Below are 15,604 nucleotides of genomic sequence, written 5' to 3'. Positions count from 1 at the left end.
TATTATAACATTCCACGTTACTCCACCGACATCATACAAGTTCATAACATTGAGCCTCGGACCTTTATAGAATATGGCTCTATATAAATACTAGGGTCTCGGACACAAAGGAATACGACCCACAAATCTCGGTCTCGGACACATAGGAACACGACCGGATTAAGTCTCGGACAATTAGTCGAACACGACTCACTTTGGTCTCGGACGACTTAATTGAACACGACTTTCATACTTCTCGGTCTCAGACAATCAGACGAATACGACTCACTTTGGCCTCAGACGACTTGATTGAATACGACCCATAAATCTCGGTCTCGGACACATAGGAACACGACCGGATTAAGTCTCGGACAATTAGTCGAACACGACTCACTTTGGTCTCGGACGACTTAATTGAACACGACTTTCATACTTCTTGGTCTCGGACAATCAGACGAATGCGGCTCACTTTGGCCTCAGACGACTTGATTGAATACGACCCTCATACCGAACCCCGCGTAATAACGCCTCGGGGTAAAACACATCTCTTATACACATTGACCCCGCGTCATAACGCTTCAGGGTATAACTGCCATTCTCGGACCCGCATTAATACGCCTCAGGTCATTTAAAATCACATGGCACTCTAGCCATTCAAAAGCACAGGACACAACATGGCAGATTATCAAGCCGGTCAATCTCGTGCCAATACAAGTATAAATCATGCACAATGGCTAATCTTGATCCACACAATCACATAGTCAACCGAGGCTACATATACGTTGAATATCCATACCACAATTGCAGCCATATAAGTCACAAATTCATCTCAATTCAGCCAAGCATAAACTCGATTCCTACGATCACAATCGACGTTACTTCATATAAACACGATTTGACTAGCAAAAATCATCATTTGAAGCTCAAATTTGTCTCTTAGTACCCTAACTTCCTAGTAAAGGTTTAGAGGTCACTTACCTATCTAAACAAGCTAGCCACAACCTTCAATTCAAGCGTCCAAGTTTCGAATCAAATTTGTCCAAAACAAGGCAGATTACCATTTAGACTCAATCACGCCGTTTAGCCACAAAATTACCTCTAATCATCAATCCATTTCACACACTCCTCCATAACACATCAATATATGTCATAGTATGTCTAAAATGCAAATTCAAGACAAGGCGACACCCAATTCAGCCTTGAACAGAGCAGGTCAGTGCAGTCCACAAGCAGGGCAAAACCGGTTCTGCTCTAATCCATATCAATCAGTCCATAGCTTCACTCTAAGATTCAATTTAATGCAAAACCAACTTGCCACAGCCTTATTCTATATGTATAATATGTTCACCGAAAATTTGAAGCCAATATAACACCTCTAAGACCCCCAATCAATCCAATTCCCTCAGGTGCACAGGCGGTCAAAATCTGCCTCCCAGAATCACCAAATCAGCCATGAATACTCCTCAAATTTCATATAAAATTGCAACCCTAACCCATCCATCTCAAGTACTATGAGTCAAGAGAGTCTCACCGAAATTTTGGAGCCATTTGAAGTCTTGAAGCCCACGAAACAGCTCCTCCCTCAAAACCGGTCAGATTCTGCCTCAATCTGACCTTTTCCCATTCAAACAGACCTACCGAAAAATATACCGGGCCAAATCGAGCTTATAATATGTTCCTGGAAAGCTAAGACAATAAGTTTTCATATGGAGGTGACCTTACCTCAAATCGACATCGGACGAAGGAGATATGGCCGGAACAGTGAAGGGCATCGGGCTGGTCGGGCGAGCAGGTTCTGCTCGTGAAGAAAAAGGAAGAAGGGGAAGAAGGAAACGTGGAGAGGGAGAGAGAAAGTGGTCAGCTGATCCAAGGAGAGAGAGAGAGACTTGTCCTCCAATTTTTCTTGGTCAAGAAGTGAATAGTGGTCAAATGGGTCAAATGATGATAATTATCCAAAAATTAATATTGGCCTTATCTCCAAAAATATCTTTTAAATCATTGACCTCCATTGACCATCTTCTCCTCAAATTTTCAGTAGCCATGGAGGAGAGCTAAATGACCAAAATGCCCTTTTAAATAACTTAAGGTAAGGTTAAGGCTTGAGGGGCAAAATGGTACTTTTACACTTTTCGTCCGAAATTTCGATTTTCTTTCCAAATCAAATTACCATTGATGAGACGACGTCCAATTCATATCCAATGTTAGAATTTTTCATTTCCATGCTTCCAATTTTGAGATTCTATCGCAAGTCAATAGTCTCAAGGGGTCGGAATTGAGAATGTCACACAAAATGTGTTGCATGCACCGAAGATATGAAAAAATTTCATTTATGGCCCCATACTTGTCAAGACGGGTTTCTGAATTGTTTTTTAATCCGTTGAGTTTGTACTTTTCGGAGAGGGATGTATGTGGGAAATGGTACTTAATAATGACCTGTTCAAAGCCAATGTGGCTATCGATAATGTAAACTCTAAATCCTTGTACCCAACAACTATTAAGAAAGAGAAGTCTTTAGTTTACACCGTTGTGTCTCCTTTATCTGGAGCATGATAGATTGTGACATGTAAACTATGGCATAATAAAGAATATAGCAAACTTGGGGCTAATTCCAAGGCAAACTTGTGTTGATGCTGAATTTGCTAAGAAATCTTTCAAATTCGTTGAAAGGATTAGTGAACCTCTACAACTAATCCATATTGATCATGTGATTTAAAATTTGTAGAAAGTAGAGGTGGACAAAAGTATTTCATCACTTTTGTGGATGACTATACTAGACTTTGCTATTTTTATCTGTTGACTACCAAAAATGAGCCTATGAGCATGTTTATCAAGTATAAAAATGAGGTCAAGAACCAACTTAATAGACAAATCAAAGTGCTTAAGTTCTTCCAACTTAAAGGAGTTGTGTGCTAGTTTAGGAATAATTCTCCAAACAACTGCACCTTATATTCCTCAACAAACTGGAACGCTGAACGAAAGATCAGAACTCTAAAGGAGATGAGTAACGTCATGCTCTTGAGTTCTCGTTTACCCCATAACTTGTGTGGAAAACAGTTTTAATTGCGAACTATATTCTTAATAAAGTACCACACAAGAAAATGGGTAAGACGTCGTATGAGTTATGGAGTAGAAAATTACCATCCTACAAATTTTTGAAAGTGTGGGGGTAATCTGCCGAAGTTTATAGTTAATTTCTTTACCTATTGTCAGTAAATTACCTAATGGATGGTAACTTTCTTTTGGCATACCCAAAGGTCTTTACTGATAACATCATATTTTGAAAATATGCTTTCCTAAGTAATCTTTGGAGGTAGTAAATTCGTTGGAACCCGTGAATCGTAATATTCCGTTTCGTAAAGTTTTGAGATCGATGTCTTAGTAATTTTCCTTACTCATTTGTTACTTTTCCTAACTTTCCTTTTAAGGTCAATAATTTTGGAAAAGAAAGTCAATTTTGCAAAGCAGATTTGATGGACCACAAATTTTCCCTTTTTATCTAACAGTCCAGTTGAATTCCGGGCAGGTCCAGTAATTGATTTGAGCAAATTCCATCGTGAGGTTTTGGGCACATCTTCTTCCAAACAGTAAAGTAGTATTGGAAATTCTCTATTCCAAATTTTTTGAAGATAGTTCGAATGAAATGTAAATATAGAGTTAAAAATGTAAATTACGAAAAAAATTACTGCTTAATTTAATGAAAAAGAATTGCTATGTCAATTTTAATTAGCGAACGCCTATGCATTGATTCCGCAACAACCTAAATAAACTGTGCAGTCAATAACATTACCTTTAGTTTCTACGTTTCTGGTCTTGTGTTTAATCAGCATTCTGAAAATGAAAACATTTAATGTTAAGTATGGTTAACACTTACGTACGCTTTAGTACTTGTAGATTCAAACTTGGCTAAATTAGATGGCCCTTCACAGTTTTGGTTCAGACCAAAACTTTCTCTGACATGTTTTATCAGTCGTCAACTGTAGCCAGTGCCAAAGAGGAGTTGGTTTCAGGTATGAAAATGTACGGCTGTCTCTCTTTCGCTTTATATATTCATGTCTAAATGGATCAGAGTTTGAGCTCACACGATTAAGGTGATTGCAAAATACCGATATTTCCCGGCATAACCAGACCAGAGAGATGATTGTACACCGATGGACAAATTTATCTGCGTCCAAAATTATTCCAAATGAGAAGCTACTGAGTTCTTGGAATCCACTTCATTGAAACTCTTGACTGCAATTGACATATCATTTGGTATTTCCCCGACCTTCATCTTCTCCGAGAAAATAAATTTCTCTTCCGGTGACAAATTTTTGTAGCATGAAGGAGACAACTTCTTCTTGTTAACAAATTTGATTTTGTGCTCAACTTGACGTACGGTGCCACCTGGGCATGCTGTCTTCCTGCTACCATTTTGAGATCCGGCCTTTGCTAAAGAATTGCGTGATGTCAAAGCTTGCAGAATCCTGTGAAAAGTACTAGCAACACAGCACAAGGTAAATGCCAACGGCAAAGAGCTTTGGAACTCCTTTCCACAATGTCTCATGGCAGATCATTCCTTCCTGCATCTCCATCCTGTGGTGTTCGGGGAACTTTCTCCGAATTTCATGAAATGCAGCTTGAATCTACACAAGAAAGATAGGATAAAACTAATTATCACTCAAAGACCATACTTGAGATCGTAGCATCGCAATTTTCCCCATGAAAGATGAGGTACAAATGCATAAACTTCACTTGCATCAACACCAAAATCTAGGGACGCATCTTGCCACACATTCCAGTTGTCTCTAATTAATTCACAGTTGGACCGCAATTGACAGAGACTTCATTAGCTGGCCGACGAAAAATAAAATAATAGAGTCAGGAGAAGTGAGCAATTAGCAAAACTTTCCTTGTTTGGGTTTAGGAACAGAACTGATGTTAATAAGATCATGCTGAACAGATAGATGCGCTTGTTACCCATATATGGGAACTGAGCTAATCAAATCAGAAACATATATGACGACATTCAAAGGATATTATCACAGTAATAAACTGATAGAACAGAGGAGATCGTCATCATGCATCCTTTTATACTGATTTCTACGACTGGCAATGCATACCTCCCTCTGCAGAGCTTCATCGAGTTTTGGGAGTGACGCCATTAGAACGCAACTGCATCAAACAGCTCTGCATTATGGTGACATATAGAATAATTATCATATACGTATTTGATTAACAGAGAGGTAGAACCTAAGGAGCATACAGAAAGCGGATTCATTTGAAATTACATTCACGATCATTGTGGTGCGTGCTGTTGAGACCATATCAAGCGTTTGGATCTTGACAAGTATCAAAACTTCCTCAGGGCACTCGAGTTGGCCCACAAGCCTCTTCAAGGTTGGCACGCAAGATAAGCCCTCAGCTGTTGCTGGTGCTTCCTCTGCAAAATCCCTCTTTCTTCATTTTCATCGGTCTCTGGTATGAAATTGAAGTTCCTCAGCCAAGTTAGCCAGACCAGATCAATCATGTGACAAAACTATTCCGTGACAACAATAGGATCAAACAGGATGCAAAATAATTTGCAAATTTCTAGAGGTCCAATGAAAAGGTCATCAACACAGCTCATTGAACCGAAGTTCAAAAGTATGCCTTGATCATTGCATAGATCGACCAGCCTGTCACAAAAGCAGCACCAGTTTACCTTGCTTGAAAATATTTCAAAAATTAGTTTGACTACTGGTTATAAAAAGATGGTCCACAATGATACATCACAGACTAGCCAAAACTACTACTCTTTTTTATTAAATTTTAATCACCAACCAGGAAAACCTAGAACCTTTATTTTTATTTTAGCTCAGTTTCTCAAACTTACCGCGAATTCATGCTCGTTTTGGAAGGTTCAAGAGGAACATCAAGGGAATAATAAGAAACTTGACAGGATTTTCGATCATCATGCAAAATCGAAAGGTGTTCATTCTGAACAGGATATCTGCCATAGCCAAATTTGACATGCAAAGGGACTCACACTGGAATTCAAATTAGACAAGGAATTTTTCGAAGAAAATATTGATTTGAGACACACAGAAAGTGGATTCTGGGCGCAGTCATTGTATTGAGTAGCAGAAGATGATCAGACTCTACATGAAAAATTCAAATCCTCGGTTTCCCAACGGGGGAACTGTAAATCCATAAGCAATTCTTTTCTACCTATGTTGATTTTGACATTCCTTGCCTCGCAAGGCTCTAATTTATTTGCAGTCTGCAAAAACTCGCTATAAATCTGGAGTTTCCAAAATCAGACAAATAGATACACAGTGAGGAGCAAATCATTCTAAAAACATATATTGCTTCAAGAAAAGTATTACTCTATCCGCGCAAGCTCGTCGCTCAAGGATGAAGAATCTCACTAGATAACCAATGGCTTCTATTGACATTTGGGTCTACATTCTGATCTTGGCTGAAGCAACATGTCACCTTCTACGACCAACTCCCCCACTCCTTCATTCATACAAGAGGAGGAATTTAGGAAAGTACAGAACCCTGTCAAGGAAAACCTTCTTGTCAAGTGAAGCTAGTGATCAAAATTACGTCATGAATCTCAGAAGAATAAATGATAGCTGATGAGTCGCACCTTTTCAAGTCCCCGAAGCTGAGTAAGTTTCTGGCAGTCTCATACCACTAGAGATTGTAACTTCTCACATCCCGACAAATCCAGCAAAGTCTCCATCCATTCACATCCTGTGATATCTATGCATATTAGAGATCTTGATTCCCCAACCCTAGGAATCTTTCAAACACGGAGCAAATACCTTATCTTATAATTGTCAGATTTTCAAATTTCGACAGGTTTGGTAGTTCTTCCAGGGATTTGCACTCTGTTATGTTCAACTCTTTCAGGGTTGCAAAGCATGACAAGTCGGGTAATCTTTCAATGGACCCGCAATATTTGATATCCAACGTCTCCAAGAGCTCCGCCGTACCAAGACCTTGAATTTCAACTAGATTTTGGCAACAGATAGCCATTAAGCGCTTCAAACGCTGTAATTTTGGAAGGATCAGCCTTCGAATGGACTTGCAGTCAATTACAGATATCTCCTCCAACAACTCCAAATTATCGTGGCCCTGAATCTCAACTAGAGAATAGCAACCCTTCACGCGTAATCGTTTCAGACGATCTAACTGTGAAAGGTCCAATCTTTCTATGGAACGGCATGTTCCTATCGACAACTCTTCCAAATTCTTGAGTCCGTCAAGCTGACATTTACTAAGCTTGGGACACGTGACAAGAGAAAGTTTCAAGAGTTTTGACGGAAGCACTGGGAGGTCTTTAACTTCAAAGCATACATGAAGATTGAGTTGTTCTAGGTGGATCAGGCAAGAAAGCTGTGGCAACTTGGGACTCCAACCAGAGGCCGTCAAATATGTTAAGTTGGAAGGTAGCTCCGGCAGTGACTCGAGATCGTTACAGACTGATAGGTTAAGGTGTTGGAGAGAAGAAAGATTCCGGATGCTTTTTGGCAAGTAAGTTATAGGTGCGTTGCTGAAGTCGAGAATCTCGAGCGAAGACAAGTCACCGATTTCATTTGGAATTTCCCCTTTCAGACGTTTACATGATTGGAGTCTCAGCGTCCGCAGTTTCTTCAACCTTCCAATAGAAGTGGGTAGCTTTTCAATCGCAGAACAACCAAGGTCCAGATGTTGCAAACTCTGCAAATTCCCAATTGTGCTAGGGATTTCTCTCAATGACGAACAACTGCGGGCACTCAGTTTCTCTAGATTCTTCAAAGAACCAATTGATGGAGGAATCTTTGTAAGACCAGAGGCGTCTAAAATCAGTTCTTTTAGTTCTCCTAATTCGCCCACTTCTTCCGGTAGCTCCTTGAGACTTTCACAGTAACGCAAGTCCAAGGAAAAGAGGCTCGTGAACTTGCCAATAGAGGGGTGGATTTGCTCCAATTCATCACTGTACTTCGACTTTGGGATAGCTGAGAGACAAGACTTTTTCAAGCTTCCGAACTCTTCAATCGCAGAAAAATCAAACCACAAATGCTGCAAATTGTGTAAATTCCAAATTGAGCCAAGGACTTCTCTTAATGATGAACAATGCCTGGCACTCAGTTTCTCTAGCTTGCTTAGCGAACCAATTGACGTTGGAATTTTCGTAATACCAGAATAGTCTAAAATCAGTTCTTTTAGTTCTCCTAATTCGCCCACTTCTTCTGGTAGCTCCTTGAGACTTTTACAGTAACTCAAGTCCAAGGAAAAGAGGCTCGTGAACTTGCCAATAGAGGGGTGGATTTGCTCCAATTCATCACTGTACATCAACTTTGGGATAGCCGAGAGACGAGACTTTTTCAAGCTTCCGAACTCTTCAATCGCAGAATAATAAAAGCGCAAATGCTGCAAATTGTGTAAATTCCAAATTGAGCCAGGGACTTCTCTTAATGATGAACAATGCCTGGCACTCAGTTTCTCTAGCTTGCTTAGCGAACCGATTGACGTTGGAATTTTCGTAATACTAGAATAGTCTAAAATCAGTTCTCTTAGTTCTCCTAATTCGCCCACTTCTTCTGGTAGCTCCTTGAGACTTTTACAATAACTCAAGTCTAACGAAACGAGGCTCCTAACTTTGCCAATAGAAGGGTGGATTTGCTCCAATTCATCACTGTACATCAACTTTGGGATAGCCGAGAGACGAGACTTTTTCAAGCTTCCGAACTCTTCAATCGTAGAATAATCAAAGCGCAAATGCTGCAAATTGTGTAAATTCCAAATTGAGCCAGGGACTTCTCTTAATGATGAACAATGCCTGGCACTCAGTTTCTCTAGCTTGCTTAGCGAACCGATTGACGTTGGAATTTTCGTAATACCAGAATTGTCTAAAAGAAGTTCTCTTAGTTCTTCTAATCCGCTCACTTCCTCTGGTAGCTCCTTGAGACTGCCACAAACCCTCAAGTCTAACGAAATGAGGCTCTTGACTTTGCCAATAGAAGGGTGGATTTGCTCCAGTCCGAAACAGCAATTCAAGACAAGAATCTCCAACTCCGTGAAGGCCGAGAGATCAGGGATACATCTTAAATGCCCACAAGATGCAAGGTTGAGAACTTTCAACCGCTTTGCCACCTATACAAAGAAGAATAAGCCGTCAAAAAAACGAGTTGATCGACAAGACAGAACAAACGTAAAAGACCACCGAGGATGTCTTTTTTTTCCCATTTTACCATGATTGAACTCCATCCTCCCCAATGCTCTGTCACATCATTCCCTAGCAATTGCAGCACCGACAAATTTGGCAAATGCAAATTGGTTGCCGAAAAAGACCCACGTTCAATGCCAGACCACCGAAGCCATCTTAATTGTGAAAACAGTTGGTTAAAGTCTCCACTTAAAGCTGCCCACCCCAATTGAAGGAACCTCAAGCTCTGTAAGTTTTTGAACTGTTCGCTTGTGTATTGCTGGCGCGGCCCCCATTTGTGGAGAGAAATTGTCTCGACCCATTGAGTTCCCTGTACGTCAAATCAACCATGTGAGATTCTAGATTGGCCTTTAATCTTCCGTTTCGGTTATTTTAGATCTTGGACTCAACTGGCACAACTAAAATTCTGCACTGAATTGATACAATTATAATTTTTGTTATTTTTTTAAAATTTTTTCCTATAGTTTCTTGAAAATACTAAGAATATGCTGGACTGCCAAAATACAAGCTATTTATGCGAATTTCCTTTTTTTTTTTTTCTATTTAGATCAAACTTTATATTTTCTTTTTTTTGGTTTCGTTATTTCACTTTCATTGTTCGATTCATTTGTTGTGTCGTTATCTATACTTTATATAGGGAAAATTCAAATAAGGGCCTAAAGTGTATCATTTTCTTGAACAATGGCCTAAAATAGATCTTGTTTCTAATTAAGGGCTTGAAGTGCCATTTTGTTTCAAAGGTGGGCTTAGCCGTACAGCATTTTCTTCCTTTAATTTTGTTTATCTTTTTTTCCTATTTTTCTTTTTCCTCTCCTGTTTCTGGCCCTTGCCCAACGCCGGCGAGGGCAACCTCACCTGAGTTTGGAACTTGTGCTAGTGATCTAGGGAGAGAAGAGGGGAAGAAAAAAAGAAAAGATAGATTAAAAAAAAATGGGAAAAAATCGACAACACTATGCCCACAGTTAGTCCCTTCTTTGAAATAATAAAGGCACTTCAGACATTTATTCGAGAAAATGATGGTACCGATTTAGAATTTTTCCCTTTATATTTAACTAGTGAAAAACCTGCGGTGGTATAGCTTTTCTTAATTTGTTTGCAGGACAAATCCATAAATGTTGCTGCTAGTCATCATCTCACGTGATAATTCATTATTTTCACTTGTACATTCATCTCAAAATCTCTACTATATTGAAAGGGGAGTTCATACCTCAAAATTTCATCAAAAGTTTGCACGGAACGTGCGTATACTTTGCCCAAATGAATTGTAGAAATAGGAAATATTACGAAATAGACAAAATCATAACTACAATAGTTGAGATAATTGGAAGTTAGCTCTGTACATATTTCGTTTTCCAAAATTATTTAGATCTATCACATCTTACAATGGTTTAAATTTTTGGTAAACTAATTAGCATATTTTAACATTTGTCTTTGTCCAAACGTATTCGACTTATTTCACTTGTCAAACACCCAGATCTTGTGATCTTTATGCTAATGTTAAAAAAGAAAACAGCAATTGAATCAACAAAAGAGTGTGACACTGAATCGTGCGAACGAACTATTTCAAATCAAATCAAGAACATAAAGCGTTTTTCTTTGCCCAACATCTCTTAGCCTCCCTAAACGGACAATATAACATAGAAAAATATCATGAAGATCGACATTTTTTTTTTTTTTGGTGGAGAAGATCGACTGTTCACGTAAAAGATAAACTAGTTAAAACAAAAATTGGCTTCATGCTGAAAATTATATGCAACTGATGTACACGATAGAATAATAAGCACGGCATTTCCTCTAAACAGTCAGGTTTGTCTAGCGGTTTTTGACACAAACAGTAAATAATATCAAATAACTTGGAGAGGAAAGAAATTTTTCTTAAGAGAAGAGAAAAGGAAAAAACAATGGCAATGAAAGAAACAAAGAAAGAAAAATACGTTCATCCCTCTAACCTAATCCAGGACATGAACAAGGACAACGGGATACAACCTTACAAAAAACAGGATGATTTTCCTAATGTAATCCTTAAGGCGATTTTTGCTTTCGTATCTATTGAGAAGAAAGAAGAATGGAAAGAGATGGAGCACCACCCACCCAAAAAAAAAAAAAAACTTGATTTCCTAAATCATAGGAGCACCACAATACGTTCGATCTAACTATAAAGCAAGCACATGTAAGTATGTAACTATTTCATCCTTGGAATATTTATATTTCAATGGGTTGTCACAATTAGTCTATGATGGACATGAATGGGTGCTTAGATTCTTTCCTAAAAATAAGAGCCTCCGCTCATTCTAGAATAAATGATTTGAATAGATCAGATTAAATATACAGGAATATGAGAGAGAGGGGAAGATAAAGGAGTGCCATATGTTACCTTCCTTTCCAGTAGTACTTTGAAGGCTTCCTCATAGACCCATAATCTGCTACGTCTCTCCGGCGGTTGTCCTTGAGCAACAATGCTCCTTCCTAGATCCCTCAATTGATCATGCATCTTTAACCTGCCATCATCTCCTATTTTTATTAAGCACCTCAACTTCAACTCTTCAATTCCTTGGCTTGCATAAAACCCGCAATCGTCCCACATGTACATTGCGAATTTGCTCTTTTCTCCAATAAAAAAACAAGCAATATCGAGAAAAATCTCCTTATGTCCAGGCTTTAATGCCTCATAACTTATCATCAAACTCCCTTGGACATCTTCATGTGGTTGTTCTTTCAATTGTTTCAGCGTATCTGTCCATACTTTAGGATTTGTTTTTCCGAACAAATATGAGCCTACAACCACAAGAGCCAAGGGTAGTCCACCCATGGTGGATATGATTTCACGAGAGGTATCTTCAAAGTCCCTCAGAGAACAGTTCATACGAAATGCATGTCTATTAAATAAAAGCATAGAATGCACCCCATCCAATTCATTCATCAGATACTTCTCGATTGCCCCAAATTTAGCTTGATCAAGGACATCTTCATATCGAGTTGTAACAATGATTATACTTCCTACCATAAACCAGTCACATTTTCTAGCCAAAGCATGTAGTTGTTCCCCTCCTTTTTTCCCTCCATCTATATCATCCAAAAGAATGAGAACCTTTTTGCATTGGAATCTAGATTTTATCAAACTAATTCCACGATCAACATTCGAAACATCACGTTCATTTGGCAGTATGTCCTTAATCAGTTGATTTTGCACAAAATGAATACCATTGCGGTGAACTGTATCTCGAACATCTGGAATGTAACTGCAATCCGCAAAGTCCTTGGACAGCTCGTTGTAGACGGCCTTGGCAAGAGTAGTTTTTCCGATCCCGCCCATGCCATAAATTCCAATCATTCGAGCATGAGTGGCAGGAGAGTCTGCCCAATTCTTAATTTTTTTAACTTGATCATCAATTCCTACCACCTCCTCAGTAACATCAAGCTGAAAGTAATTTCGCAACTCGCCTAGAACAGTGTCGACAACTTTTTCCACTAATTCTCCTTCACGCCTGTCAAAAAAAAAAACTCATGATAACTTCGTGGCAATACTTAATCCCATCAAAATACACCCACATATATGTGGAGGATGATTTGGGGCCTATTAACAAGCGAGATGTTTTAGTTTCACAAATAACCATGGAGGATGATGGTGTGGCAGAATTTCAATTTTTTTCCCCCTTCCCTTGCTGCTGATGGACAGATCTTGTTCACGTAAAATAAGGTGGGGGCACCTCAATTATGAAAAGTGTTTAGAAGTATAAATGATCGTGATAAGGCTTAAGGTTGCTGCTAGTTGAAGGATAGGAGGCCGATTTTCCTTTCCTTTCGGCGGATGGAAGGTTACCCACTCGAAGGCTAAGGCATCCCATCAGCCTACTTTAAGAACATACAGCTGACTTACAAATCACCTACCAATGAGGGTTTACTAGCAGCTGGAAAGGAATGTAGACATGGTCAATCCGAAGTGTCCGATCCTCATCAACTGAGCCAACCCCAACTGGCAATAGGAGGTCCATCTTATTTGGTCAGGATCAAGCTTTGGAAGACAAGCATTGGACTCTTTGTAGGCATATTTTGCTTTTAGTTTTTTTTTTTTTGGGGGTCAAATTCGTAGACATATTGCTAATTGATACTATTGACAGGAGGGGTGGTCGTTTCTTTAGTGTTTTGCCCTGCATTGGAGGCAATTGTAAAATTCTTGGGGCTACGGGATACCTTGGTTTTAGTAGTTATTCGTCTAGTTTTCAGGGGACTTCTGGGGAAGTATTAGTGTTTGTTGTCTTTGGGGCATTGTGGTTGTTCATTGGGACCTTTTGGGGATACTATGTGGGCTTGTAGGGGAAATTGTTCATCTACATTTCGTCAGTTTTGATTCAATAAGAAAACGTACTGAACAAACAAACAGAAAATAAAGTTCAGGTGGAAGAGAAGTACCCGCTAGCAATTTTCTCAGAATCCCATACTTGTAAGTAACTCACATCTCTAAGCGCTTGCTCGAATTCACGGATATCTTTCTCTCCATAATCCTTCTTACTCAAATGGTAGGCGTCCCCAAACTCTCCTTTTAGATATCGCACATCCGATGGTTTCACTTCGTAAAAAATGGGCAACACTATGTGTGACATGCTCTTCCTGCGGTCCATCATACGAACGAGCTCCCAGAGGCACCATTTGCTCGTAGCATAATTTTTGGAGATGATGGGGATCGAAATCTTAGACCGTGAGATGGCACCAAAAATCTGCGAAGCAAATTCCTCACCAATTGGGATGCTCTTATCATCCTTGAACACGGAAATAGGTATGGCTCCTGCGTTGGCTAGACCATGGAAGAGGTGATCGGTGAATTTCCCGCGGGTATCTGGGCCTCTAAAGCTCAAGAATACGTGGTGTGAATCGTTGCCTCGTCCAGTGGGCATGGGACACTGGGACGAAGAAGCAGATGCGTTGTCCATGGCAATCTCAGGGGAAAGTGGAAAGGGAAGATGAAGGATTGATGAATAACGAAAGAAGCTTTTCTGCTACTTGTGAGGATTGATAAATTGCCTTGTATTCTTTATTAACAGGCAAGTGGCATCCACTTAAAATTGAAAGATTCTTAATGAAGTTGGAAACACAAGGTACAGATCAACATGCGCGTTGTTCTCTCCCTTTCATCTATTCCACGCTGGCGCCACATGCCACATGCTAATAGAGTTATAAAGTGATCGCCTTATTTTTTTTCAAACTTTTAAAACTTTTTAAAAAAAATCATTGATACATTGTCTGTAAAATAGAGTTATAATTTGTTAGAAGACCCAATGAGCATAATGCGAGCTCCTTTCAGGTTTTATTTTCAATCACAACTTTGTTGGCATCCCACTCAACTCTTAAAGTTGAGTATGCCAATGAATGAGAAGATAAAAAAAGTACAAGGAAAATGCCAGACATTCAATGATGACAAAGGGTCAAAAATCAATGAGCCCTCCTCCCCCACCTTTCCACTTTTCAATTGTAGGATGCCAAGTTTGAACCAAAAGAAAAAAGTAAAAAACTAAACCTTTTAATTTTCTAATTTATTCATGAATTTCTAAATTTTTTATTCCTTTATTTTCTTTCTTTCCCTTTTTTTGTCTTCCAAGCTAGGCGAGGGTCGCGGCTCGTTCAGACTTAGTGAGGGCTGTGAAGCCCTTGCCGGCTTCAGCGATGGTCACGGCCCTCACCTACTGGCCATCCGGGTGAGGATCGGCGAACGACCATTGCTGGACTTGGTAGAAAAAAAATAAAATAAAAAATTATATAAAATTTAAAAATATCAACGTCGGCGTTGACCATCCTAAATTGCAGTACCGACGTCCACGTCATCAATTTTTTGTTAAAATTGACCGGATAGACTCAATTGGCAAAACGTAAAAATGCTTGGGAGTTGGTAAAATTGAAAGATTTAAGATTGAATTGACACAAATACAATAGATTATGACTTATTTGTAATTCTCTCGTAAAAAATCCATTGCTTCACTTAGAGTGCCTTCACCTCAAACCTTTTGCTCCAAATCGATTTCTTAAAGAACCGATTGCCAAGAATCATTCAAAAGATTTCTCATTTAACGACGCACATAAGAAGAAATGAATTAAAAGTTATGTCGACCACGACATATGTGTTAATATGGACAACTAATCGATTAAAACAAAATTATGGGGCAACTTACGAGGCACAATTACTTTCATTGCAACTCTTGCATTTTCATTTGGGCTATTACCACAAAATTCCAAACTAGTATATTTGGCCATATTTACAACAAACTAGTTTGCGAAAAAAAAAAAAATCTTCAATTGGTACTCCTGTGTCAATTCACTGCCAACTAGTTTTGTGTCACAAAAATTCCTACTACCACATTTAACCGAAAGGTTAATACCATGAAAAATCTCAAATTGGTATACACCTTTAACAAATTTATCCCAAACTAATTTTTTATCAACCAAAAATTCAAAACTGGT

At 39.0% G+C, this 15,604-nt stretch overlaps 1 protein-coding gene across 1 annotated transcript in view; it reads right to left on the bottom strand.

Annotated features, from left to right (window-relative positions):
• Positions 1–14,009, bottom strand: part of LOC125315525 (disease resistance protein RUN1-like) — a 31,672-nt gene extending 17,663 nt beyond the window's left edge. Inside the window, exon 1 of the mRNA XM_048280704.1 lies at positions 13,565–14,009. Within this exon, the coding sequence (XP_048136661.1) occupies positions 13,565–13,776 (212 nt within the window). The 5' untranslated portion in view covers positions 13,777–14,009. The remainder of the gene's footprint in view (positions 1–13,564) is intronic.
• Between the last annotated feature and the right edge of the window lie 1,595 nt (positions 14,010–15,604).

The sequence above is a fragment of the Rhodamnia argentea genome, chromosome 6, assembly GCF_020921035.1.
Source record: "Rhodamnia argentea isolate NSW1041297 chromosome 6, ASM2092103v1, whole genome shotgun sequence".
NCBI lineage: Eukaryota > Viridiplantae > Streptophyta > Magnoliopsida > Myrtales > Myrtaceae > Rhodamnia > Rhodamnia argentea.
The sequence above is the reverse complement of the archived record's forward strand: the minus strand, read 5'-3'. Positions and strand labels throughout refer to the sequence as shown.